At 44.2% G+C, this 26,836-nt stretch overlaps 1 protein-coding gene across 1 annotated transcript; it reads right to left on the reverse strand.

Moving 5' to 3' along the window:
* Window positions 1-367: 367 nt before the first annotated feature.
* hao1 (hydroxyacid oxidase (glycolate oxidase) 1) lies at window positions 368-26,836 on the reverse strand. The gene is made up of 5 exons (XM_043696580.1): window positions 25,965-26,836; window positions 15,482-15,633; window positions 5,741-5,996; window positions 2,451-2,623; window positions 368-476 (listed from the first exon to the last, which is right to left on the reverse strand). The coding sequence occupies exons 1-5, from the start codon at window positions 26,099-26,101 to the stop codon at window positions 376-378; spliced, it is 819 nt and encodes a 272-aa protein (XP_043552515.1). The 5' UTR covers window positions 26,102-26,836; the 3' UTR covers window positions 368-375.

Below are 26,836 nucleotides of genomic sequence, written 5' to 3' on the forward strand. Positions count from 1 at the left end.
CTTGTGGGCAGCCACATCATGCAAGTTATACAAGAACCCTGTAACGATGTAGGAAAAGTATCTGAGCAGCAGTGCAAACCTCTAGCTTGGCATCTGGCAACACTTTGCACCTGCCACAGACGCTATTGTTTTAATGACCAGCAGCCAAATGAGCCCTGACATCAACAGAACCCAGAGCCCATTTATTACATGTCCAAAGAACCATAATGTATCCATCGGTGGTAGATTGGGAGTTAGGTAAAAACAATGACTGCAGATGCTGGAAACCAGATTCTGGATTAGAGTGGTGCTGGAAAAGCACAGCAGTTCAGGCAGCATCCGAGGAGCAGGAAAATCAACATTTCAGGCAAAAGCCCTTCATCAGGAATGATGGAGTTAACTTACTGTGGCTGGCACACAATCCAGTTGCCTCGCTCCATGATTTGATACAAGTATCCCGTCAATTCCATGCTTAGCAGCTTCTCTGGCATCATCAGCTAAAGTTACAAAGACCTGGCAGTTAGTAACAGTAACTAAAATAGTTTCTCGTGAAAATGAAATAACAGCATCTGTACAAACATTCAGGAGGGACTGAACAAACTGCGAGAGTGTAGGTTTCTCCAAACACGTCAAGTCCTGGGAGGGAGACGTGCATCTTAACACTTGCACGATGCCTTGCTTTTATTAACATTCTGCTCTACATTCTGAAAGAGGTGCTATAGGTAGCATGGTTACAACCCCAAGGTGTCAGCCAGGTTCTCTTTGTACTCTGATACTTCCATTTATCTTAATTAAGAAACCCTTCCACTGAAATGTTTTTGTATCGTTTTAAGTTATTAATATGATTACAGTAATAATGTGCATTTAATTTAATTACTTCACCATGTCAAAGGAGCATGATTGATTGCTGAACTTGTAAAAGAATAATAAAATTCCGCACTAAGATGGATCATTAGACTTTGTCTGCAACACGTGCTTTTTGCATCAGTATCATGCTACGTTTTCGTTCCAAATTATTTTGTCCTTTAAAATGTAACATTTTTCTTTTACAGTCAGGGCCTAAACCTTTTCATTTGTTGCAAGTGAAGAATGAAATTGAAGGGGCAGAACGCCGAGCGGAAACTCGAGACATTGGCCACCATGCTGGTTTGCAGTTACCACTCACCTCCACCCCCAATTCCCACCTCCACTGACTCCCCCAGCTCACCCCACTTTCCCAGAGGCAGGGTGGGAACCGAAAGGGCCACCCGCTCATGGTTGGCCAATTCCAGCCAAGGTAACGGGCCATTCACAGGAATTGTCCAGTCAGCCCGCAGGCCTCCCCTACCCACCAGAGACTAGGCCGGCCGCCCGGAAGAGGCCTCCCAACCATGATCCAATGCTTCAGGCTGAGGCATTGAGCTCCTCCCCTCCCTCCCATTCTGCTTGGTCACCTTGCAACCACATGTTGCCTCCTAATCTTCATCTCTCCACAAATATCAACCTGGCTACGGAGGCCTTTGTTTTTCATATTGAAAAGAGGAGATATTTCAGGTACCCTCTCTTTCCCCCATTCTTTTGTATTTCCTTTTTTTATCTAAACTTCAGGCTTCAACTCCTTCCAAGTTGAAGATGCTGCTTCTGGCCCTGAGAACCCACCCTCCATCCTTAATGAGATGAGAACAGGAGTAGGCCATTCAGTCTATTGAGCCTGCTCCACCATTCAATACGAATAATTCAATTGAACACTTCAATGATTTTGACTCGTCCCATCACCATAAGCCTGTACATCACTGGTGGTGTCTACTTTAAACATACTCAATGACTGCTCTTCGAAAACCCTCTGTGCTGGAGAATGCCAAAGGGTCACAACCTTCTGAAATTCTCCTCATCTCAGATCTAAGTGGCAATCCCCTCAATTTTTTAAAAAACATGCCCTTGACTCTAGACTCCCTCACCAGGGGAAACATCTTAGCTACATCTACGTCCTGGCTATCAGGTGATGTACTGCGTAGGGTTTGATGAGATCACCTCTCAATTTTTGAAACTCGAAAGAGTACAAGCCCAGTTGCCCAATCTCTCGTCATAAGACTGTCCCACATCCCAGAAACAAGTCTGATGAACCTGGCTTTTGAGCACTAATTGGGCAATCTAGGAAAAAAAAATCACATGACTGTTTCCTATCAGTCCCCCTTCTATTTGACTCTGAACTCTCTTCCCCCACACCCCCAGATACCCAAACTCTTACCCATAGTCTTTTATCCAAATACAATGACTGAATTGTGACCAAACAATAAGACAACTAGCAATACTAGACTGGGCTGTAAGGGGTGGATGATTTCATGACTGTATACACTTCTCACATTCAGACAAACTTACCAAGCTGAGCAAAACATCACAAAAGGTATTCCAGCTCACCAAGGCAGGAGGCAAAACAAAATTAGGGCATGTTTCAAGCCAGAAGTGAAGAGTGCTGTTAGATCGCTACTCACCTCTCAAGATTCCTTTGAGAACGATGGGCAGTTTAGTCAGCTCCCGCAGCCAGTCAATGTCCTCCCATTTTATAGAGGAGTCGATAGCATCAGCTGTGTACACAGCCAACCCACTGTCATCTCCATAGTCCTTTTTGGAAAATGCCAGATCGAGTGTCTCAAAGTTTGCCATCCTGAAAACAAAACAGCTCATGTCAGGAAGCTTTTGGCTTCAGCCATTGATGGAGTACTTGAGAGGCAGGCAGATTGGAATTCAGTCATTTGACCCTTTACCTCTCCCTCAGCATTTTGTACTTGTGGATGTTCTATCTTGTTAACCTCAATTTCTAGCCATTTCATAGAATCCCTGCAGCCCGGAAGCAGGCTGTTTGGCCAATCAAGTTCACACTGACCCTCCAAACAGCATCCCTTCCAGACCCATCCCCCTACCCCATAATACTGCATTTCCCATGGCTCATCCACCTAACCTGGACATCCCTGCGCAATCTAGCATGGTCAATTCACCTAACCTGCACATCTCTGGACTGTGGGAGGAAACTGGAGCACCTAGAGGGCACCCACACAGACATGGGGCAAATGTGCAAACACCACACAGACAGTCACCCGAGGGTAGAATCGAACCCAAGTCCCTGGTGCTGTGAAGCAACAGTGCTAACCACTGAGCCACTGTGCCACTCCATGCTACTACTTATGAATGCTCTATCTTGTTAATCTCAAATTCCAGCTATTTCCCCCTACTTCTTAACATTAAAAAATCACACAAAACCAGGTTATAGTCCAACAGGTTTATTTGGCAGCACTAGCTTTCGGAGCGCTGCTCCTTCATCAGGTGGTTGTCGATAGTGGCACTGATGAAGGAGTGACACTCTGAAAGCTAGGGCTTCCAAATAAACCTGTTGGACTATAAGATGGTGTTGTGTGATTCTTAACTTTGTCCAACAGCGGCACCTCCAAATCATGATTACTTCTTAATAGCCTTCCTTCCCCGAATACATTTTGCCCTTTTAAACGCCATCATTATGAAATTGCAAACCTTAATGACAAGAAACCTGTAATATTCTGTCAGAGATGATGGTGCAGTGCTAATGTTACTGAGGCCTAGGATAATGCTTTGGTGGGCCATTGGTTCAAAGCCCACTACAGCAGTTGGTGTTACTGCAATCCAATTCAGAAATCTGGAATATATAAGGATAGTGTCAGTAATGGCGACTATATACCTGGTTAGACTCCACTTGGAATACTGTGAGCAGATCTAAGCTCCACACCTTCGGAAGGATATACTGGGCTTGGAAAAAGTACAATATAGGTTTACAAGAATTGTACCTGAACTTTATCAGTTATGAAGTTGGATTATATAAATTAGGCCTGCTTTCTCCCAAATTTAGAACATTATGTGGTTATCGGATCGAAGTTTAGGTTAGATTAGATTCCTTACAGTGTGGAAACAGGCCCTTCGGCTCAACAAGTCCACACCGACCCTCCGAAGAGTAACCCACTTCCCTCTGACCAATGCACCTAACGCTCTGGGTAATTTAGCATGGACAATCCACCTGACCTGCGCATCTTTGGACGGTGGGAGGAAACCGGAGCACCTGGAGGAAACCCACGTCGGCACGGGGAGAATGTGCAAACTCCACACAGACATGAGTGTCACATGTGCAAACTCCACACAAACACGGGAAGAATGTGCAAACTCCACACAGACAGTTGCCTGAGGTGGGAATCAAACCTGGGACCCTGGTGCTGTGAGGCAGCAGTGCTAACCACTGAGGCACCATGCCACAGTCATCAGATTGAAGTCTTCAAGATATTAACAAGGAACAACAAGAGATAAAGATAAACCAGTTCCATTGGATGGGGATTCTAGAACAAGGCAGTATTGTCTAAAAATTAGGGTCAAACTGTTCAGGAGGGATGTCGGAAGCACTTCTACACACAAAGGGTGGGAGAGGTTTGGAGCTCTCTTCCACATTTGGCAGTGGGTGCTGCATCAATTGTTAATTTTAGATGAGAGATAGATAATTTATTTTGTTCAGCAAAGGTATTAAGACAGGTAGATGAAGTTAGACCATGGATCAGCCGTGATCTCATTGAGTGGCAGAACAGACTTGAGGGGCTGAATGGCCACTCCTGTTCCTACATTCGTAAAATTATGATCATCTGTTGTTCAAAACCCAGAATATTCTTTAGGGAAGACAGTCTGTCATCGTGATCTGGTCTGGCTTGACATGAGATGCAGACACACCCAGTGTGGGCAGTTTAGTGGCTCAGTGGTTAGCACTGCTGCCTCACAGCACCAGGGACCCGGGTTGATTCCCGCCTCGGGCGACTGTGTCTGTGTGGAGTTTGCACATTCTCCCCGTGTCTGTGTGGGTTTCCTCCAGGTGCTCCGGTTTCCTCCAAAGATGTGCAGGTCAGATGAATTGGCTGTGCTAGATTGTCCCATAGTGTTCAGGGATGTATAGGTTAGGTGTATTAGTCAGGGGTAAAATGTAGAGCAATGGGTCTGGGTGGGTTACTCTTCGGAGTAGGCACAGTGTGTACTGTCCCTGCCTCTGGGCCAGAAGAATGGAATTCAATCATGACTTGACCAAACAGATCAAGTTCGATTTGCAAATGCTTTGGACACACACTGTGCAAGATCTCTTTCGTATAACTAAGTTATGTTATTATAGAATAACTCTACATTTCTAAGCATTGGCCAATCCTTCTCATGCTTTTTGTGAAATTTGACGTGGCCAATAATTTAAAATGGAGTATTGACATCACTAAACATTGAGACAACATTTGGAATTCTATGGCAAGGGGTGGGTGTGTCAGCCTGGGATGGAAAGCAGTCAGAGCCTGTCCCATCACTGTGACTAGGGTAGTTTTTGTCTGTGCAGGTTCGATGGGCCTTTTCTGTACTGCACGTTTCTACATGTGAATCCATAACTCAAGGCTACAACTGGCACGTGCATGTGCACTTTGAAAAATGGTCACAGGACTTGAAAACATTAACTTTGTTCCTCTCTCCGCAGATGCTGCCAGGAATTCACCAGCAATTTCTGTTTCTGCCACTGGAGGGAGTTGGTTGGCTCAGTTGGCTGGAACACTGGTATGGGTTTGAATGGTGCTGCTAATAACGTTGGGCGTTCAATAATCCCCTCGAACTGGGTGGATCTAAGCTCCGCTTCCTGCAGTGGAAATGAAGAGATGGGTTTGCCTTTTTACTGAGGAAGAATCGGTGACTGATGGGAGATTAATGGTGCACCACCATTTCCTTTCTGACTTCAAATGCATCATATTACCTCAAGTGAGGGGGCAGTTTGAACTTGTTCCGCATATCCGCCAAACGCTTCCCCAGGTAGGGAGTGTCAACGGTTAGGAAGACTCCGCAGTAGCCAGCCTTCTCCGCTCTCCTCACCAGGGATTTAGTCAGCTCCCGATCCTTGTAGATGTACAACTGCAGCCAACGTGTCGCACTGGGCACTGCCTCAGCCACTTCCTCAATGCTGGAAGTCGCCCAGGTACTGAGCATCATGCCTGTGCCTAGCCTTCCACAGGCTGTTCAGCCGGGTGCACATGTCAAAGAAAAATGTCATTTGTTAGCCTCAGATTGAAAACATATTTCTCATATTAATATTCAATCTACAAACGGGAATTCTAATTGAAAATAACAGCCCCCAAGCACACCATCACTCCCTAGTCAGGCTCTCTTTGGAACATGTGGAGTTTTGCAATAGTCTATTTTCAAAAGAATATTTGCTCATTTTGTAACGGATTGATCTGGGATGATCAGGATTAACATGTACCTAAATACGTTCTCATAAAGCATTCCTTCCACATAGTTCCCACATGGTCAGGCTATTACTTAAATTCAGCCATGGAATGTGTCCACAATGGAACATCACACAGGCTAACTCAGTTCAAGACGATTGTCATTTTTCTAACATACTCTAACAACTTTTACACAGACCTATGTTGGAATGGTTTCAAGCAGATGAATCAGATTGGGTGATATGAACTTTAATTGGCAACTCAACTGGCCATTTCCAAGGCACAGAGAGACGGAGGAGGGGGTGAACACAGATAGATCGAGCAATGTCATACCGAGTACCTGCAGTGTACTGTGGGCCAACAGCAGCAGCCAATGTTATATTCAACCACAATCTAAATCTAATTCTGAATCTTTGTCCCAGGGAAGGTAAGGAGGTGTAATAAATGTTGGTGCTGCTCACATCCCTTGAGAAAATCATTAAAAATTCAATCCTTTAAAATTTCATAGCATTAAAAAAAACTTACACTTATATAATGCATTTGATTATTTCCTATAACATTAGATTACATTACAGTGTGGAAACAGGCCCTTCGGCCCAACAAGTCCACACAGACCCGCCGAAGCGCAACCCACCCATACCCCTGCATTTACCCCTTACCTAATACTATGGGCAATTTAGCATGGGCAATTCACCTGACCTGCACATCTTTGGATTGTGGGAGGAAACCGGAGCACCTGGAGGAAACCCACGCAGACACAGGGAGAACGTGCAAACTCCACACAGTCAGTCGCCTAAGGCTAACACAAAATACTGTGATAAAAGAATGTATAGTATACACGGGGGTCAGTTAGCTTGGATGAATGTTTTGCAATACAGAGTGACACCAACAATGTGGGTTCAGTTCCTGCACTGGCTGAGTTTACTATAGGGACCCTCCTTCTGAACTTCTCTCCTCTCTTGAGGTGTCGTGGCCCCCAGATTCAACCAACACCAATCATTTCTCTGTCTCTAATGAGAAAGCAGCCTATAGTATGGCAAGTTTACGGCAACTTTACCTTTACCCTTTATAATATACATTTACATTTTTGGAGTTTGGATTTCAAAACATTAGCAAGTGGTGTTAGCTATTTCTATGACAGGTTTACTTTTTTTGAAATGTACACGGTCAGAGAGTCCTCCTGGAACAGTGATTAAATCCAACATTTTGTCACACAGCAGGTAATCCTTATGGTATTAATGGAAAGATGTTTAAACTGTTGCGCTTACTACAGGTAGGCTAAAAATGTAAGGTCAATAGTTTTGTTTTCAGTTCGGAAGAATCTCGGTTTAAGTTTTCTTTTTAAATTCAGTTCAGAAGACACCAGTGTTGAGTATCAAAGTAAGTTTAGTTGCTCTTCTGGGAGGATTGATTCAGGCGAGTTCAGGGGATTATTTACCTCAGCAGAAGAGTTTAGTTTGCGATAACATCCAAAACCAGAATAGTTTGGTTGGAAAAGGAAAGCTTATTGGAAATAAAAATGTTGATGCACTCAGGTTTGTGGAAACATTCAGGTCATTGGAAAGGTCTCATCAAATTGTCTTCACAGTCAAAAACTAAGGAACAGTCAAGAATCAGTGACGTAGAAACCTAAACGTTGAGATAGGAGTGTAATTTTGCTGGGTTTAAGTTTCCATTAAGGACACTGTCAGGATATAGATTGAACATCTTTTTTACTGTGTGTTTTAGATCCTGCTAACTGTCCCATTCATTTGATTTGTTTTTTTTTAATTCCCTCTTTGGCGTAATAAACTTCTGCTTGAGCAGTGGAGTTTAAAACTAGAGGGCATATTTTTAAGGGTGAGTGGAGAAAGATTCAAAAGGGATCTGAGAAGCAACTGTTTCATACAAAGGGTGGTTCGTATGTGGAATGAGCTGCCAGAGGAAGTGGTAGATGCAGGTATAGTTACAACACTTAAAAGACATTTGGACAGGCACATGTTTATTTATCCATTTGTGTGACGTGGACTTTGCTGACTGGCCAACATTTATTGCCCATCCTTACTCACCTTTGAGAAGGTGACAGTGAGCAGTTTAGAGGGATATGGGCCAAACGCAGGCAAACGCAGGGACTAGGTTAGTTTGGAAAAGGTGCTCAGCATGGATGAGTTGGACCGAAAGGCCTGTTTCTATGCTGTATGACTCCATGACTCTATAATATCTGCGTCTTTGTGTGCATTTGTTCCAGTGACAAAGTACCACCCCAAAAAACCAAACAAAAACTAAATATGATCCATCAAGCCAGGTTGCAATCTGGGATCTGATTTGTTCAACAATACCATTAACTCGGATCAGAATGTGACTGAAAGCTTTTACTATTGTATGAGAAACAGCTAATTTGAATGTGCAGGAAATTCACATAAATAGCAACGAGGCCATAACAACATTGTTTTTTGTGAGTTGTTGTTATTAAAAGAATAAATATTGACCAGGACATCATTCTTACTCTTCTCCAGTCCATTGCAGCACCATCCAAGAATCTCTATACAGATACCAGAATTCTACCAGACTCAGCCAGCTGAAGTAGCAATTCTTTATAAGAAGCTTTATGCATTGTTAAAGTGTTGTGGGTGCAACCAACTGCTTGGAATTTTTTTCTCTCTCTCTCTCTTTCCCTGGTTTCTGTCTCCACCCATCTGCCCACTTCTTTCCACGATCCTTCTGTCATCAGTATAAATACCACCTTTAACTAAATACCTTCAGTCCTGAAGCAAGGTCACTGAACTCAAAACATTGACTCTGTTTTCTCTCCACAGGTGCTAGCAGACCTGCTGAGTTTCTTTAGTGATTTCTGTTTTATTTTTGTTTGTCTTGGAAATTTGTGTCTACTTAAATTGCAACTGTCTGATTTTCTGAGCCATTAGGTGCGATTGACAAGAAAATAATAATTATACACTGAAGGAAAAGCATCTGAGGTGGAGGACAGAGTATTATAATATCTTTGACCTGTCTTTGCATTTCTCGATCCCACATCCATTCTCATAGATGGCAACTACATCTTTTAAAAAATTTATTCACATGATGTTGGCATCGTGGGCTAGGCCAGCTAGTGGTTCCCTTAAGGAGTCATAGAGTCATCCACAGAAACAGACCCTTCAGTCCAATATAATCCCAAACAAAACTAGTCCCACCTGCCCGCTCCTGACCTATATCCCTCAAAACCTTTCCTATTCATGTACTTATCTGAACGCCTTTTAAACGTTTTAATTGTGCCCGCGTCCAGCACTTCCTCAGGGAATTATTTCCACACGCAAACCCCCCTCTGTATAAAACATGTGCCTCTCACGTCTTTTTCAAATCTCTCTCCTCTCACCTTAAAAATGTGCCCCCTAGTCTTGAAATCCCCCATCCTGGGGAAAAGAGCTTCCATTAACCCTATGTATACCCCTCACTATTTTATAAACCTCTATAAGGTCACCTCTCAATCTCTTATGCTACAGTGAAAAAATTGAAAGCTTATCCAGCCTTTCTTTATAACTCAAACCTTCCATACCCGGCAACATCCTGGTAAATCTCTTCTGAACTCTCTCCAGCTTAATAATATCTTTCCTGTAACTGGGCAACCAGAACTGGACACGGTATTCCAGAAGAGGCCTCACCAAGGTCCCTCCTTGAGAAGGTGGTGGTGTGTTGCTTTCCTGAATTGCTACAGTCTATTTGGTGGAGATACACCCAATGGGTAGGAGGTTCCGGCACGACACTGAAGGAATGGTGATCTTTTCCAAGTCAGAATAGCGTGTGGCTTGGAGAGAAGATTGCAGGTGGTGGCACTCCCATGCATCTGCTTTATCTTGTCCTATCAGGTTTTAGGAGTTGCCGTTTTGGAAAGTGTTATCAAATGAGAGTAACTAAGTTGCTGCAAGACATGTTATAGATGGTATACACTGCTGCCACTGTGCATTGCTGGAAGTTTGAGTGAACATTTAAGATGGTAGTTGGAAAGCCAATCAAATGGGCTGCTTTGTGCTGGATGATATTGATCTTCATAAGTGTTGTTGGAGATGTTTTCATCCAGGCAATTGGAGAGCATTTCATCAAGTTCCTGACCTGTGCCTTGAAGATGGTAAACAGACTTTGGGTAAAGCATGAAACATGATTGACACCACATTCACAAGCATCCAATCCCTCCACCATTGACGCTCAGTAGCAACAGTTTACAAGAAGGCACTGCAGAAATTCACCAAAGATCCTTCAACAGCACTCTCCAAACCCATGACCACTTCCATCTGGAAGGACAAGGGCAGCAGATACATACAAACACCACCACCACCTGCAAGTTCCCCTCCAAACTACCTACCATCCTGTGGATCAAAATCCTGGAATTCCCTCCTTAACAGCACACTGGGTCTATTTACAACAGGCGGGGTGCAGTGGTTCAAGAAGGCAGCTCAGTACCACCTTCTTAAGGGCAACTAGAGATGGGCATTAAATGCTGGCCCAGCCAGCGACACACAAAGCCCACAAATAAATATTTTTAAAAATTGTAGTAAAAGTTTGAAAATACAAAATCTTGCTTTGCAATCATTGCATTCATCATGTGGGGGAATTTGTATCTACTTTGAAAGGTATCTGCCCCTATGTAGATCATATGACCTAACAGTTGTTTTATATCAAGTCTAGATTAGATTCGCTACAGTATGGAAACAGGCCCTTCAGCCCAACAAGTCCACATTGACCCTCCAAAGTGTAACCCACCCAGACCCATTCCCCTACCCCCTACTAATGCACCTAACACCATGGGCAATTTAGCATGGCCAATTCACCGAACCTGCACATCTTTGGATTGTGGGAGGAAACTGGAGAACACCCACACAGACACAGGGAGAAGGTGCAAGCTCCACACAGGTAAACACCCAAGGCGGGAATCAAACCCAGGTCCCTGGCACTGTGAGGCAGCAGTGCTCACCACTGAGCCACGGTGCCTCCCCATGCTGCATAAGTCAGATTCTCAGAGGATTTGACAGAGTAAGGTTGCTTCCTCATGACATAGGGTCTTGGGCCAGAGAGTAGATTCTCAGTGGAAGAGGTCACCCATTTAAGACAGCGATGCGAGAAAAGTTTTCTCTCAGTGGGTCGTGAATTTATGGACTTCTTTACTCCTGAGCGCTGTGGAGGCTGTGAACAGTTGAGTGTATTCAGGGCTGAGATAGACAATAAGGGAATCAAGGGTCATAGGGAAAAGGCAAGGAACTAATCTAATCTAATCTAATCTAATCTAATCTAATCTAAACTGGATTGGAGGGTCAGCCATTGAATGACAGAGTGGACACCATGGGCTGAATGGCTTCCTTCTGCTCCTATCACTTATACTTTTGGAAGAAAGTCAACACAATAATAACTTTCAAAATAGGAATTGGATGAACAGCAGAAAGGGAAGTAGGTTACAGAGCCTACAGGAAAGAGCAAGTAAGTGAAATTGACTCACAGAGGCAGCAGAGGGATGGTGGAGCCAATAGCCTCCTTCTGCATTTTAGGATTCAATGATTGGGCAGATGCCATCATTCATGGTGTGAGAGAGCCACCTCCTGGTTCAATACAAGTCTCACAGTCAGGATCACTTTTACATTTACAATTAGATGTTACAGTTAGCAAGGCTGTGATTAAAATACCTTTTTAAAGGACAGTCCATATTGAAGTGTGAACTTAACATTAGAGTTAAGTTTAACTGTCCTTCATTAACATATTAATTTGTGTCTTATCCGTGTGTGCATTTGTATCTGTGTGTGAGTTATCTGTGTGTGTTATCATTGTGTGTGTGTGCATCTGTGTTTGTATGTGCACGGGTGTTTCTGTGATTGTGTGTCTGTGTAAGTGTGTGCACATGCATGTGTGTGTGTGTGCGTGCATGTGCCTGTGTGTGTATGTGACTGTGTGCGTGTGTCTGCATGTGTGTGTGTGCATGCATGTACATGCATGCATGTCTGTGTGTGTCTGTGTGTCTGTGTCTGCGTGTATGTGTGTCTATGTGAGTGTGTGTGTATGTATGTGTGTCTGTGTGAGTGTGTCTGTATGAGTGTCTGTGAGTGTGTGTGCCTGCGTGAGTGTGAGTCTGTGTGTGTGTCTGTCTGATGATGTGTGTGTGTTCGTGTCTGTGTGTCCATGTCTGTCTGTTCATGTCTGTCTGTATGTGTATGTGTGTGTCTGTATGGGTGCATGTGTGTGTGTGTGGATGCATGTGTGTGTGAAGTGGGCCAGCGGAGTTAACATCTGGCTCGGACGACAGTCTGTGTGGAGTTTGCACATTCTCCCCGTGTCTGTGTGGGTTTCCCCCGGGTGCTCCAGTTTCCAAAGATGTACAGGTCAGGTGAATTGGCCATGGTAAATTGCCCATAGTGTTAGGTGCATTAGTCAGAGGGAAATGGGTCTGAGTGGGTTACTCTTTGGAGTGTCAGTGTGGACTTGTTGGGCCGAAGGGCCTGTTTCCATATTGTACAGAATCTAGTCAAACCTTATGGTTACAAAGCTGAAATAACAATTCTTTTATTTTTAATTAGCCAAATGAAAGCAAGCATCGCATGCAACGATAATATTCCTAGTTTCTTCGAAAATGAACTGAGACTCATATGCAGACTATGGAGGAGGATTTTAATCCTTTTTTAATTCCTACAGAGGGTGTGGGTCCAAGCCAGCATTTATTGCCCATCCTAATTGCCCTTGAGAAGGTGGTGGTAATCTGTATGTCTGTTGTATTTGATACAGCAAAAAGCTTTCTCTGAGAGTACTCAAGCACGTACGTAATCTACTCAACTGACACATTTTGTAACAAAAGGAAATTCTTTTCTGAGGTGTGTTATTAGTATACATTCCTGGTTTCACAGAGGATTAGTGATCTTTCCACACTAAGACACAGTTAGGAAATTTTTCTGTTGAACCATTACTGCAAAGTCCTGCATAATGTTGTATTTAATGAGTAAAGAGACATAATTAATGGCCCAATTTATGGTTACATTTCAGGCGGTGCTCAATGATTGAAAATATTTTTTTTTTAAGAGCCAGCCTTGGGTTATGCAATGTCATTCAACTGCAGACATGACATTGAGGCAGTTACGTTTGTACTGAATAATGGTACAATACGGTACCAGCCAGCTCGTTCTCCTGTGGGATCCGAAAATTGGAACATAAAGAGACAGGAGAAGGGGGAGGTCATTTAGCTCAGTAAGTCTGCTTCACTGCTCAACAGTTTGAACCCAAGCCAACCTTGTGACCACGGACACTCACTCACACTTATAACTGCTGCTTGAGTCCTTGCTATGGCAATGAGCAGACTTTCAGCCCCAGAGAAACCAAACTGCTAAAAGAGGCTGCAGGTCCCACATCATTAAGTTCGGTCCCCTACAGTATGGAAACAGGCCATTTGGCCCAACAAGTCCACACAACCCTCTGAAGTGTAACCTACCCAGACCCACTCCTCTACGTTTACCCCTGACTAATGCACCTAACACTATGGGCAATTTAGCATGGCTAATCCACCCAACCTGCTCATCTTCAGATTGTGGGAGGAAACCAGAGCACCTGGAGGAAGCCCACGCAGACATGGGGAGAATGTGCAAACTCCACACAGTCGCCTCAGGCAGGAATTGAACCCAGTTCACTGGCGCTGTGAGGCAGCAGTGCTAACCACTGAGCCACTGTGCCACCCCAGAACTGGCATGGGTTGGTGGGTTTAATTGTGATTTCCCTTGAAATAATTGCACAGATGCCAGTATCCCATCACAATTCACCCTTCATTTACATGTACGACACTGATCCAGCTCCCTCAGAGCCAGCTCTCAGAGTGAACAGAACCTCAGACATTCCTGTTTGTTTTTTTTTATTTATTTTTTTCTTTCTTTTTTTTTCTTTTTTTTGTGCAGGTGTGAGACACAGTGAAAGACACAAAGTGCACGAATCTTTATTCAAATTCCACCACCAGGAAGATAGGAAAACACCTGGGTGGCCAGTGACAAACACTGTCCTTCACATCAAAGGGCAGTGCTGTGTGATCAAAACAGTGAAGGGGAGGGTAGGGACTAAATCAAAATAGAATTGGAGGGAGAAATGATGCACTCCACTCCCTGCGGCGCCCACCTCTCCCTGAACAACTCCAAGGTGTTGGTCGACACCGCGTGCTCCTTCTCCAAGGAGACATTCCTGTTTGTATCTGTCAGCCAGGGCTCCCTGATTGGACCAGGTTAACAGCCCCAATCAGGAAACTCAGATTCTATGATGTCCAAAAACAGAGGGTTCTGAAAAAGCTCAGCAGGTCTCGCAGTACCTGTGAAGAGAACTCCAAGTTAACATTTCAGATCTAGTGACCCTTCCTCAGAAATGAAGGAAAATGTCAGTTTATATACAAAATATAGGGTTGGGGCATGGTGGGAGATTGTGGGCAGGAAGAAAACAATAGGTGGGGATAGAAGCCAAAGAGAGAGAAGAACAGTTGGACAGACAAAGGAGTGGTTAACGATCTGGCTAGGAGGGTGACTAGCTATTAATGGAGACTGATAGTGGCCAACAATTGGAAGTGTGTAATCTCATTTACTCCATTTTCACCTTACCCGTAACTCTTCATTATATTTTCTGGCTTAACATTAGTTTCAGCTTTCTTTTATGGGTTCGGGCCTAAAAATTGTCTCCCTTTTAAGAGCCTCACCAAGTCCCATTTAATCAGCAAATGGATGGGCTTTCCTTCTCTCAGAGGGTTATGAATCTTTCGAATCCTCTACACAAGAGCACTGCGGAGGCAGGGTCATTGAACACAGAAAAGGTTGAGATGGAATTTTTGAACTATGGGCAAGTCAAGGGTTACGGAGAGCTGGCACTTAAATGGAGTCAAGGGGAAGACTGGAATGGTGGAGCAGAATCAAAGTAGCATATGGACTACTCCAATCCTATTTCTTATACACTTATTTTATTAAATGGGTATTACAGAAACTCACCCTCTGCAGGACAATCTATGACGAGTTTTGAGGGTGGGCCTGGTAACCTGAGCATGACTTTTTTTTTGAAAACGAGTACAAACAATGGTGCAGAAACTTCATGTGTGCTGGGAGTCATTAGTGCTGGAAATTCCATGAGATCTTTGGCTGTTACGGGTGAACCGCGCTGGAAACAATTTCCCGCCAATCAAGGTAGGCCCTGAGATTCAGCAAATTTCCCATTGGATCGTTGACAATGTATGAAGGAAATGATTATGTAATGAGCATTGCAATGCAAGTCACTTTGAAAAGAACTCAGCTGACAACAAAAATTACCTTTCACAGTCGCCACTTCACCTTCTGGATGTGCCATCCTTTGCATGGCAGTGGCAGATACACAAATGGGCATGTTGATTCTCTGACCCAAGACAGTCACCGACAAATCCACTTTTGACACGTCCCTGAGCACCCTGGGACATAGACTCCATCTAAGAAGACAGATAGGAGAATTAGAATCCATGTGCAGTTCTGGTCCATGGCATAACGATTTGCTACACCAGAGGATAATTGGCATCAGCCGTTGGCCTCCCATTTTGGGAGGTCGCCAATGGTTTTCCTCAGGGAACTGGAATCGAGCAGTTGCCAAGATCAGTTAACATGAGTTCAAATCCCATCATACCTGGAGAGTGAGTAATAAATAAACTGTAAAATAAAATGCAGATGACCCAGAGTGTTGCAGAACATGGTTGGCTCCTTTAAGGAAGGAAATCTACCAGCCTGACCTGTTCTGGCCTACATGTGACTCTGCACTCACAACAACGTGGTTAACTCTTGATTACCCTAGGAAATGGCCAAATATGCCATTCAGTTAGGGTCATAGAGTCTTAGAGATGTACAGCATGGAAACCGACCCCAATTTGTCCATGCCGACCAGGTATCTCAACCCAATCTAGTCCCACCTGCCAGCATCCAGCCCATATTCCTCCAAACCCTTCCTATTCAGATACCCAACCAGATGCCTCTTAAATGTTGCAATTGTACTAGCCTCCACCACTTCTTCTGGCAGCTCATTCCATACATGTACCACTCTCTTCGTGAAAAGGTTACCCCTTAAGTCTCTTTTATATCTTCTCCCCTCTCACCCTAAACCTATAGCCTCTAGTTCTGGACTCCCCAAACCCAGGAAAAAGACATTGCCTATTTATCCTATCCATGCCCTTCATGATTTTGTAAACCTCTGTAAGGTCACCCATCAGCCTCCAATGCTCCAGGGAAAACAGCCCCAGCCTATTCAACCTCTCCCTATAGCTCAAACCCTCGAACCTGGCAACATCCTTGTAGATCTTTTCTGAACCCTTTCAAGTTTCACAATATCTTTCCAATACCAAGGAGACCAGAACTACGCACAATATTCCAAAAGTGGCCTAACCAATTACCTGTACAGCTGCAACATGACCTTCTAACTCCTGTACTCAATACTCTGACCAACAAAGGAAAGCATACCAAACGCTTTCTTCACTATTGTATCTACCTGTGACTCTACTATCAAGGAGCTATGAACCTGCACTCCAAGGTCTCTTTGTTCAGCAACACTCCCTAGGACCTTACCATAAAGTGTATAAATCCTGCCGAGATTTGCTTTCCCAAAATGCAGCACCTTGCATTTATCTAAAATAAACTCCATCTGCCACTCCTCAGCCCATTGGCCCATCTGATCAAGATCCTGTTGTAATCTGAGGTAACCTTCTTCACTGTCCACTCCACCTCCAATTTTGGTCTCATCTGCAAACTTACTAACCATACCTCTTGTCCTTACATCCAAATCATTTATATAAATTAAGAAAAGTAGAGGACCCAGCACCGATCCTTGTGGCACTCCACTGGTCATAGGCCTCCAGTCTGAAAAGCAACCTCCACCACCACCCTCTGTCTTCTACCTTTGAGCCAGTTCTGTATCCAAATGGTTAGTTCTCCCTGTATTCCATGAGATCTAACCTTGCTCACCATTCTCCCATGGGGAACCTTGTTGAACGCCTTACTGAAGTCCATATAGATCACGTCTACCACTTTCCCCTCATCAAACATCTTCAAAAAACTCAAGTTTGTGAGACATGACTTCCCACGCACAAAGCCATGTTGACCATCCCTAATCAGTCCTTGCCTTTCCAAATACATGTACATCCTGTCCCTCAGGATTCCCTCCAACAACTTGCCCACCACCGAGGTCAGGCTCACCGGTCTATAGTTCCCTGGCTTGTCCTTACCACCTTTCTTAAACAGTGGCACCCGGTGGCTGAACCAGCCTCTCAGAGGCAATCACAGTAGGGAGTAAATGCTTGTCTTGCCAGTGTAGCCCAGACGCTGCCAATGAACACTGGCTAAAAAAAAAAACTAATGGGAAGCACCCAAGAATTGGAAGGATGCCAATTCTTCCTTAGACATTTCTGAGAATTAGTTTTGTTGTCACATGAGTACAGTGAAAAGTTTACAAGTCGCTACCAATGGTGCCATCTTAGGTACAAAGGTACCTGGGTACAGATTCTTAGGGAAAAGTAAATAGAAAAATAAAGGAGTAAAAAGTTCAGAATAACTACAGCAGTGGAGTGGAGTATCCCTGTACCTCCAGCAGCTACTGAGCATTCTGCTGGGCCTGGGTTTCCAAAGCAACCACCAACCTGTCCATGGAGCAGGGCAGATGCATAAATATTGGAACACAGTACTGATCCTCCAATCTTCAATCCAGTTTCCTCAGCATCTCTGGTAAACCTGCCTGAGGTTCCTGTAACTGTCTGTGCATTTGCAGAAAGACACAGGGTCATTGTCTACTTTGAGGTGAGCAGATGATGCTCCAGCCACCACCCTATTTTTAATTTTTTGTAATTATCTCTCTGCCTCAATTAATCAGATTATAGGTCATCCCTTCACCTGTTATTCAGCTGTTGACACTTTACTCACACAGTCTGACACTCTTGATCACCCGCGGAGACCTATTATTCGGCCTGTCGACACTCCACTCACACCAGTTGTATGATCTTCTGGTCTCTCTGCCTATAAATTCTACATGCTTTTCTTCTTTTTACCTGACAAAGGGGAAGTGCTCCGTAAGCTTGTGATTTCAAATAAACCTGTTGGACTACAGAACGTAGAACATCACAGCTCAGTATAGGCCCTTTGGCTCTTGATGTTGCACCGCCATGTGAAATCAATCTGAAGCCCATCTAACCTGCGCTATTCCATTTTCATCCATATTCTATCCAATGACCATTTAAATGCCCTTAAGTTTGGCGAGGCTACTACTGTTGCAGGCAGGGCGTTCCACACCCTTCTTACTCTCTGAGTAAAGAACATCCCTCTGAAATCTGTCCTATATCTATCACCCCTCAATATAAAGCTATGTGCCCTCATGTTAGCCTTCACCATCTGAGGAAAAAAGGTCCTCACTGTCCACCCTATCTAATCCTCTAATCATCTTGTATGTCTCTATTAAGTCACTTCTTAACCTCCTTCCCTCTAATGAAAACAGCCTCAAATCCCTCATAAGACCTTCCCTCCATTCCAGGCAACATCCTGGTAAATCTCCTCTGCACCCTTTCCAACGCTTCCACATCCTTCCTATAACGCGGTGACCAGAGCTATACACAATACTGCAAGTGCAGCCGCACCAGAGTTTTGTACAGCTGTAGCATGATCTCATGGCTCTGAAGCTCAACCCTTGCATCAATAAAAGCTAACACAACTTATACCTTCTTAACAACCCTATCAACCATGGTGGCAACTTTCAGGGATCCTTGTACACGGATGCCAAAATCTCTCTGCTCATCCACACTACCAAGAATGTTACCATTAGCCCAGTACTCTGTATAACCCGGTGTCGTGTGACTTCTGACATTGTCCACCCCAGTCCAACCCTGGGCACCTCAACATCAGAATGCCAGCGACCTGGGGTGTTTTCTCCTTGACCAGCTGTGGAGATGTGAATGTGACGTGTTCACCAGAATGTGTTCCTCCTCTGGAAGTGAATGACAGATGGTTGGAACCCGACCCACCAGACGTCTCAAAATGGATTGTTTCTGCTTCCGAAACCAATTGTTAAGACTGAGTTAGGCTTCCCAAGTCAGCCTGCTCACCTGCACCAGGAGAGGGTTTGCTCTATTAAAGGAAAAATACAGGTGAAGGCACATTCTGCACAACCAACATGCTGTCCACCTGAGAGTTTTGCAGCCAATTGCCTTAAAACCCTGCAGTCAACCAATATTTAAAATAGAGACAGATAGGTTCTTGATTTGCCCAGGGGATCAAAGGTTATGGTGAGAAAACAGGAGAATAGGGTTGAGAAAGATGTCAGCCATGATTGAGTGGTGGAGCCGATTCGATGGGCCGAATGGCCTAATTTCTGCTCCTATGTTTTATGGTCTAATAAAGCAACAGCTGCATTGGAGAGAATGATTACTTGCATGAAGATTTTATTTGATGATTGTTGCTAGACCATCTCTCAGCACATCCTGTTTACAATTCCATAATAAAAATAACATTACAATATTTGAATTGAAGAGAAAATAGTTTCAGTCCAAAGAGCCGTGGTTACAAACGATAGCTTCAGATCTCCTATCCAAGTGGAGATGGGTCCATTTGTTTGGGTCAATGAGCAGGCAAGGGAAGCCTATTTAATTTTACTTTTTTTTGGACTGTGTTACATCCCCTATTGGTGAAGTGTATGGAAGCAAAGGGAGCTGCAAGTATCCCTGATAATAACTGCCTCAAAGATTGATGGATATCATTAAATATGCCAAGTCTCAGGTCTGATGCTACATTTTGGGAAGGCAAATCAGGGCAGGATTCATACACTTAATGGTAAGGTCCTGGGGAGTGTTGCTGAACAAAGAGACCTTGGAGTGCAGGTTCATAGCTCCTTGAAAGTGGAGTTGCAGGTAGATAGGATAGTGAAGAAGGCGTTTAGGAGTTGTACAGGTCATTGGTAAGGCCACTTTTGGAATATTGTGTGTAATTCTGGTCTCCTTCCAATCGGAAGGATGTTGTGAAACTTGAAAGGATTCAGAAAAGATTTACAAGGATGTTGCCAGGGTTGGACGATTTGAGCTACAAGGAGAAGCTGAATAGGCTGGGGCTGTTTTCCCTGGAGTGTTGGAGGCTGAGGGGTGACCTTATAGATGTTTATAAAATCTTGAGGTGTATGGATAGCATAAATAAACAAAGTCTTTTCCCATGGTTAATGAAGTCCAGAACTAGAGCACATGGGTGAGAAGGGAAAGATTTAAAAGGGACTGAAGGGGCAACATTTTCACTCAGAGGGTGGTACGTGTATGGAATGTGCTGCTAGAGGAAGTGGTGGAGGCTGGTACAATTACAACATTTAAAGGGCATCTGGATAGTTACCTGTATAGGAAGGGTTGAGAGGGATATGGGCCAAGTGCTGGCAAATGGGACTAGATCATTTTAGGATATCTGAGAGGCATAGAGTCACAGAGACATACAGCATGGAAACAGACCCTTCAGTCCAACTCGTCTATGGTCCAAGAGCAGGGGGGAACATGACTTGGATAGCATCTTTTCAGGCAGCACGGATACAAAGGGCCAAATAGCCTCCTTCTGTGGGCATTTCTATGGTGATGCCTTTGAGGAACTATCTCATTGTTGCAGTGGGACTATTAAAAACACTGAAGGCTGGCAATATAGTTTGATATTTGGTTGAGCAATGAGTTCAAGAGAACTATTAATTTTGACATTAAGTAACAGTTCCTTCAAGTGTGGCGTTTTGTCTGGGTCAGAAGGGAGACTCCATTTTGGTCTATAAACCCACATTGTTAGGCTGTCATATGCTGTTAGATCGATGTCTTCATTGTTCTTCACAAGGGAGTAGTGCAGGCTGGAACAAGCAGTGTTTATCTAGGAGGGGGATTGTGTAACATTTCAGGTCAATAGCCTCGTCAAAAGTACTGAACAGTTCTTGCTAGCCCCCAACTTAAACATGTAGTCCGTCATCAGAGAGGGCAGTCCCACCACCTGCTGCTCCATCTCCTCCATGTGCAATCCTCTTCAGATAGCACTATTCCACTTCATACATCAATGCTACCGTAACAGTTCAGACTCTGTAGGCTATACCAAAGCGATCACCCTAACCGAGTCAGGCACCCAGAGCATTGTTTTAAGAGACTAGTCGCATGCCTGGTCATTATCCCAGTGATTATGCAGAGGGCTGCTGGGGAAACAGAAAAGTGTCATTGACCATTGATTAGAGAGGTTAAACAATACTTACTACCCACACCTCCACTTCTTGCCTTTAAATCACCACCAAATCTCAAACAGACCATTGTTTGCAGCAAACTGCCCAGTCTACAGGACAACATTGATCACGACACTGTCACAGCAGACGATGCAAGACGTTTCAGAATGTCAACACGGATACCACCATTACACATGGGGACACCACCCACCATGTACATGGCAGGTACTCATGTGACTCAGCCAACATTGTCCATCTCATACACTGCAGGCAGGGATGCCCTCAGACATGGTATATTGGTGAGACTGAGCAGAGGCTACGACAATGGATGAATGGACACCACACAACAATCACCAGGCAGGAGTGTTCCTTCCCAGTCGGGGCACAATTCAGTGGTCCAGGGCATTCAACGTCAGACCTTCGGGTGACCATCCTCCAAGGCAAATTTAGGTTTAGACGACAACACAAAGTGGCTTAGCAGAGGCTGATAGCAAAGTTCAATACCCATGGGGATGGCCTCAACCAGGACCTTAGGTTCACGTCACACTACAGATGACCTCACTGCACTACACAGTCACACACACACAGATCTGCTCTCAAAAACAAGCTCTCTCGCATACACTCACACATACACCTCCCACATTCACACCCATACCATCTCATAGACTTATACCCCATTACACACACACACACTCACACCCACATGCACACATTCACTCAGTCACCCCTGCACACACACATGGAAAAGTTTGTGGGGTGAATGTGTACTTGCAGAATTGTATTTTATTTTGCTCAAAAACTGCATAAATCCCTGTAAGATTCCGTAAATCCCACTTTAGAAATAGAATCAGTCTGACCTAACAATCTGACACAGACAGACTTTAACCTCACACCTTCAATCTGAGCATTATCTGAGCTGAGATGGCACCTATCGTTAAATCTACCTTGAAAATGTAATTTTAAAATAGTGCTGGGATTTACTTCTGAAGGAACCAAAACTAACATGATCATTCTGAAAGATAAAAGACTTCAGCTAAAGTTGTTTAACACTGCATTCCATAGCACAGCAATCCTGTTGCTATAAATTCTGTGTCTTATGATAAGTCATCTCCACAACCACCTGAAGAATGAGATTTTTAATTTGATCCACCCTAGTCCAATACCGGCACCTCCAAATTCTCCAAATTCACTCAATCATTCCTTATCAAGTGATAGAGTGGCTGGTTGGTGAAGGATGAGAGATGAGCTGTGCCACACTATGGCAGTGATCATTGGTAACTCTTGTATACATGGTGTTATGGATCAGGCCAGACACCTGCAAAACATTTTAAGAAGATAGCCTAGACCCTAACTTTTCTTTATTTTTAAAGGTAGATGTGAAGTGGGTGTTCTAGAAGCGACTCATCAAACTACTCAACGTTAAGCAAAACACAGTTTATTTAAACCCTGTAATTAAAATACAACCAAAGAAAGAGGAATTTAGCATAACTTAACTCTATTGGAAAACTTAACAGAATAATAGATTCAGTAACTATTACTAATTAACTGTTCCAATACAGTAACATCCCATACACACAACCCTTAGCAAAAGCGAAAAGGAAAATTCAGCCACAGATTCTCACATGCAGTTCTCCAACCCAGGAGGAAAAGAAATCAAGAGAAAATTCAGAGACAATAACAGCCAGGAGACAGACACTGAAGCTTTGAACTCTGTTGAGACCCCAGTAGCTTCTGATGCTACTGAAGAAACCAAAACCTAGAAATCTGGATCACTGTGGGAGCCAGATACACCCACTAGAGCTGTCTTAAAAAACCTAAGGCCTCCCAAACTGTTTACGCAAGTCTTCGTTAGTCAGCTCAGCACCTCTGCCTTACAACCTTTCTTCACAAAAGAAAACAGGACAAAATAACCTCTGAAAGTGACAGCATCATCATGATGCAATGGAATCTCTCCTCATTAAGAAATGTAGTTGGTTGCTTTTATGGGACTCTGATAGTTTCAGAAGAGCAGACAACAACCTTTGGTTACAAGGGAAATCAATCACTGAGGCAATTCTCAAAACCCTCTCGTCCTGACCAATAGCACTCACTAGGAACATATATAGTTGGAGACCTTGGTTTTAGTGGCCCTAGAGTATGGGCCATTGTTAAAATTAGATTAGATTCCCTACAGTGTGGAAACAGGGCATTTGGCACAACCAGTCCACACCAACCCTTCAAAGAGTAACCCACCCAGACCCATACCCTTACATTTACCACTGACTAATGGACCTAACCTACATATCCCTGAACACTATGGGCACTATCGGAGTCACTACCGGATTCGAAACATTGACTCTGTTTCTCTCTAGATACACCTGTTGAGTTTCTCTGACACTTTCCGTCTTTATTTTGGATTTCCATTGTCCACAGAATTTTGCTCATTTTGTTCATGAAACAGAATTCTGTCCTTGCCCTGCTCCTATGTACCTCTGATCAAACATCAATGCAAACTGAAGGAACAGCACCACATCCTTCAGATAGTCACTTCACAGCGCTCTGTCTGGAGTTAGACACAGTTCTTACATTACATTTACATTACATTACAGTACATTACAGTGTGGAAACAGGCCCTTCGGCCCAACAAGTCCACACCGACCCGCCGAAGCGCAACCCACCCATACCCCTACATTTACCCCTTACTTAACACTACGGGCAATTTAGCATGGCCAATTCACCTGACCTGCACATCTTTGGACTGTGGGAGGAAACCGGAGCACCCGGAGGAAACCCACGCAGACACGGGGAGAACGTGCAAACTCCACACAGTCAGTCGCCTGAGGCGGGAAATGAACCTGGATCTCCGGCGCTGTGAGGCAGCAGTGCTAACCACTGTGCCACCGTAGGCTAAAGGGCTAAAGGGATCAAAGGCTGTGGAGAGAACATGGGAACCAAGTTCAATGATCAGCTGTGATCATTCTGAAAGGTGGAGCAAGCTCAATAGGCAGAATTCCTGCTTGTATTTCCTATGTTTCTGCATTTATAAGTTCTGGAGAAGTGTCTTACTGGACTTGAAACGTTAATCTGTTTCTCCCTCCACAGATGCTGCCAGACCTGCTGAGTTTCACCAGCAATCTCTGTGTTGGTTAAATGATCCTTCTACATGTCAATACAATGCCAGCTCCACTGTCAGTGTTATCATCTTCGTGCCACTCTGTGAGTTGTTTGAAAGATTCACACCAGCACAGCACGAAATTCCCTTTCAGGGAGAAGGGTACAGAGCACTTTAGATTTTCTAGAAAACCAGGTGGGGGCTGGACCACAGAAGTTGCTGGATGAGAGTATTACACCTTTTATAGAAAACACACCACTTTCATCATAGCAAGCCCCTCCAAACACAGCGTAATGATGACCCAATGAACCACCTTTACGACACTGGTCAAGGGATAGATATTGACTGAGGAAACCTTCTCTGCTCTTTGAAATAATCGACTGGGAGTCTTCCCCTGAGTGGGCAGGGAGGCAGGGGCAGCATCAGTGACAGTGCAGCACTCCCTCTGCACTGCACCGGGCTGCCCGTTCCTGGTCGGCCCAAAGTCTCTGGAATAGTTCTCGACCTGCAACTCTCTGAACTGGAGGCAACAGCGAACTGGACCAGATCGGTTCCAAAGGCTGTCGACAACTTAATAAAGTCCGAGGGGAGAACGTTCAAGCAGTTGGGGGAGGGGATCGCTGGCAAGAAAGCATGAGGGCAGAAAGACAACCATCTGAGACAAGGTCAAGAGCTCAAGCAGTAGTACCGAGCAATATTGTGGGAATGATGTTCCAGCCATCAACACTCCCAGGAGCAACGCCAATGAAACAATATTTGTTTGAAGTTTGAGGTAGCATGAGCAAAGGAGCAGGAAGCAAAATTGCTTTAACAATATTTTGGAAAAGCTGGATTGAGGGCGGAATCCTGAGAGGAGCAGCCGTTGGGCTGCAGTTGTGTCAGCATTTCAGAGTTTTAATTTACTCTTCCTTTCTCACGGTGCTTGTATTTTATTCACAATTGCAGGATCAACTAAATTTACTTTTATTGTCCTTAGCTAAATGTTCATTTGTCTCCCGTAGCTGGATGCTTGAAAAGGGCCAAAGTCAGCCACCAAACGGAGTTAAGACCCTTCAGTACGTGACTTGTAATTCCAGCTAAACTATTGGACAAAGTGGTCAGCAATGCACAAATTGGGGGCAATTGCAACCAAACCATTTTAATGTCTGCACATGAAATTATTCCAGCCAGTATCTTACCAAGGCTTCAAACATGAAACAGGTAGTACCAAAGTTGAAGTTCAGAACAATGTCAATAATTAGTACGGAGCACCCACTGCTGTGTAAAAACTGTGATTTCTAACCAACCCATAAAATATCAAGAGAGGCTACAAATCAATGTATACGTTTACATGCCCAAACAGACAGACTCAAAATGCAAATTGTTTTATCCATTCAATCTTTCCTGATGTTTAGTTTTTTTAAGAAAATTGCCTTAGGTTTAACAGAATTTCGAAACGCTAACATTGACAAAATCAATCAAGATGATCAAGAACTTCTAAAAAATACCTTGAGAAAGCAGCCACGTTGTCCCTTAATGTCTGTTGTTCATCTGCTCCTGAACGGTAATAATCATATACTGCTTTCGGAAGAATCTCCTTTGCATGTTGCTCGAAATCATTAATGCACACTGGTTTGCTCAGCATTCTTCTCAATTGGGCTTGTGGTACAGGCAAATACAGTCTGCCTGGACACGACAATACACTGCACTCTGTCCTCCTACATAGTTAACGTTTAACTCTCAGGTTGACAGTGGAGTACATCATTGCTTATTGACATGCCAACGCAAAAGAGAAGCAAGCATACGTTCACCTACAGTTGCAAAAAACTTATGTAGACACATTCTGAGTAGGTAGTCCATTCAAGAGCCCCAAGCACTGGCCTCTGTTAGGTTTAAGACACCGTTGATTGCAAAGGCAAGAGGAAATTGATTTTACAGGTCTGTGATCAACATCCTGGGGTTACCATTGACCAGAAACCAGACTGGACTAACCACCACCTGTGGCTACAAGAACAAGACAGAGGGACCACGACCGTTGACATGACATTTTAATGCCGTGGAGCAAGGAAGCCAATGTGCTGTAGCCAATTTTGCATACAAAATAGGTGGAAAGGCAAGTTGTGAGAGAGACACAAACAGTTTAGACAGAGATTGGTCCGCCGGCGCCCTGGGGTTGTTCCGGGGGGGGGGCGCCGCGGGGGGTGGGGTGCGTTATTTCTCCCTCCGGCTCTGTTTTGATTTGGTCCCTGCCCTCCCCTTCACTGTTTTGGTCGCACGCGCTGCCCTTTGATGTGGGGGGCGGTGTTTGTCGCTGGCCACCCGGGTGTTTTCCTATCTTCCTGGCGGTGGAATTTGAATAAAGATTCGTGCACTTTGTGTC

This window comes from Chiloscyllium plagiosum, chromosome 9 (assembly GCF_004010195.1).
Source record: "Chiloscyllium plagiosum isolate BGI_BamShark_2017 chromosome 9, ASM401019v2, whole genome shotgun sequence".
Classification (NCBI taxonomy): Eukaryota; Metazoa; Chordata; class Chondrichthyes; order Orectolobiformes; family Hemiscylliidae; genus Chiloscyllium; species Chiloscyllium plagiosum.

Excerpts from the sequence above, each read along its gene's own strand:
- hao1 (XM_043696580.1), bottom strand. The coding sequence starts at position 26,101 with ATGCTGAGCAAACCAGTGTGCATTAATGATTTCGAGCAACATGCAAAG. Across the intron at positions 5,997-15,481 it reads TGAAGTGGCGACTGTGAAAG|CCTGTGGAAGGCTAGGCACA; the intron begins GTAATTTTTGTT and ends CCGGCTGAACAG. Across the intron at positions 2,624-5,740 it reads AAACTGCCCCCTCACTTGAG|GATGGCAAACTTTGAGACAC; the intron begins GTAATATGATGC and ends TTTTGTTTTCAG.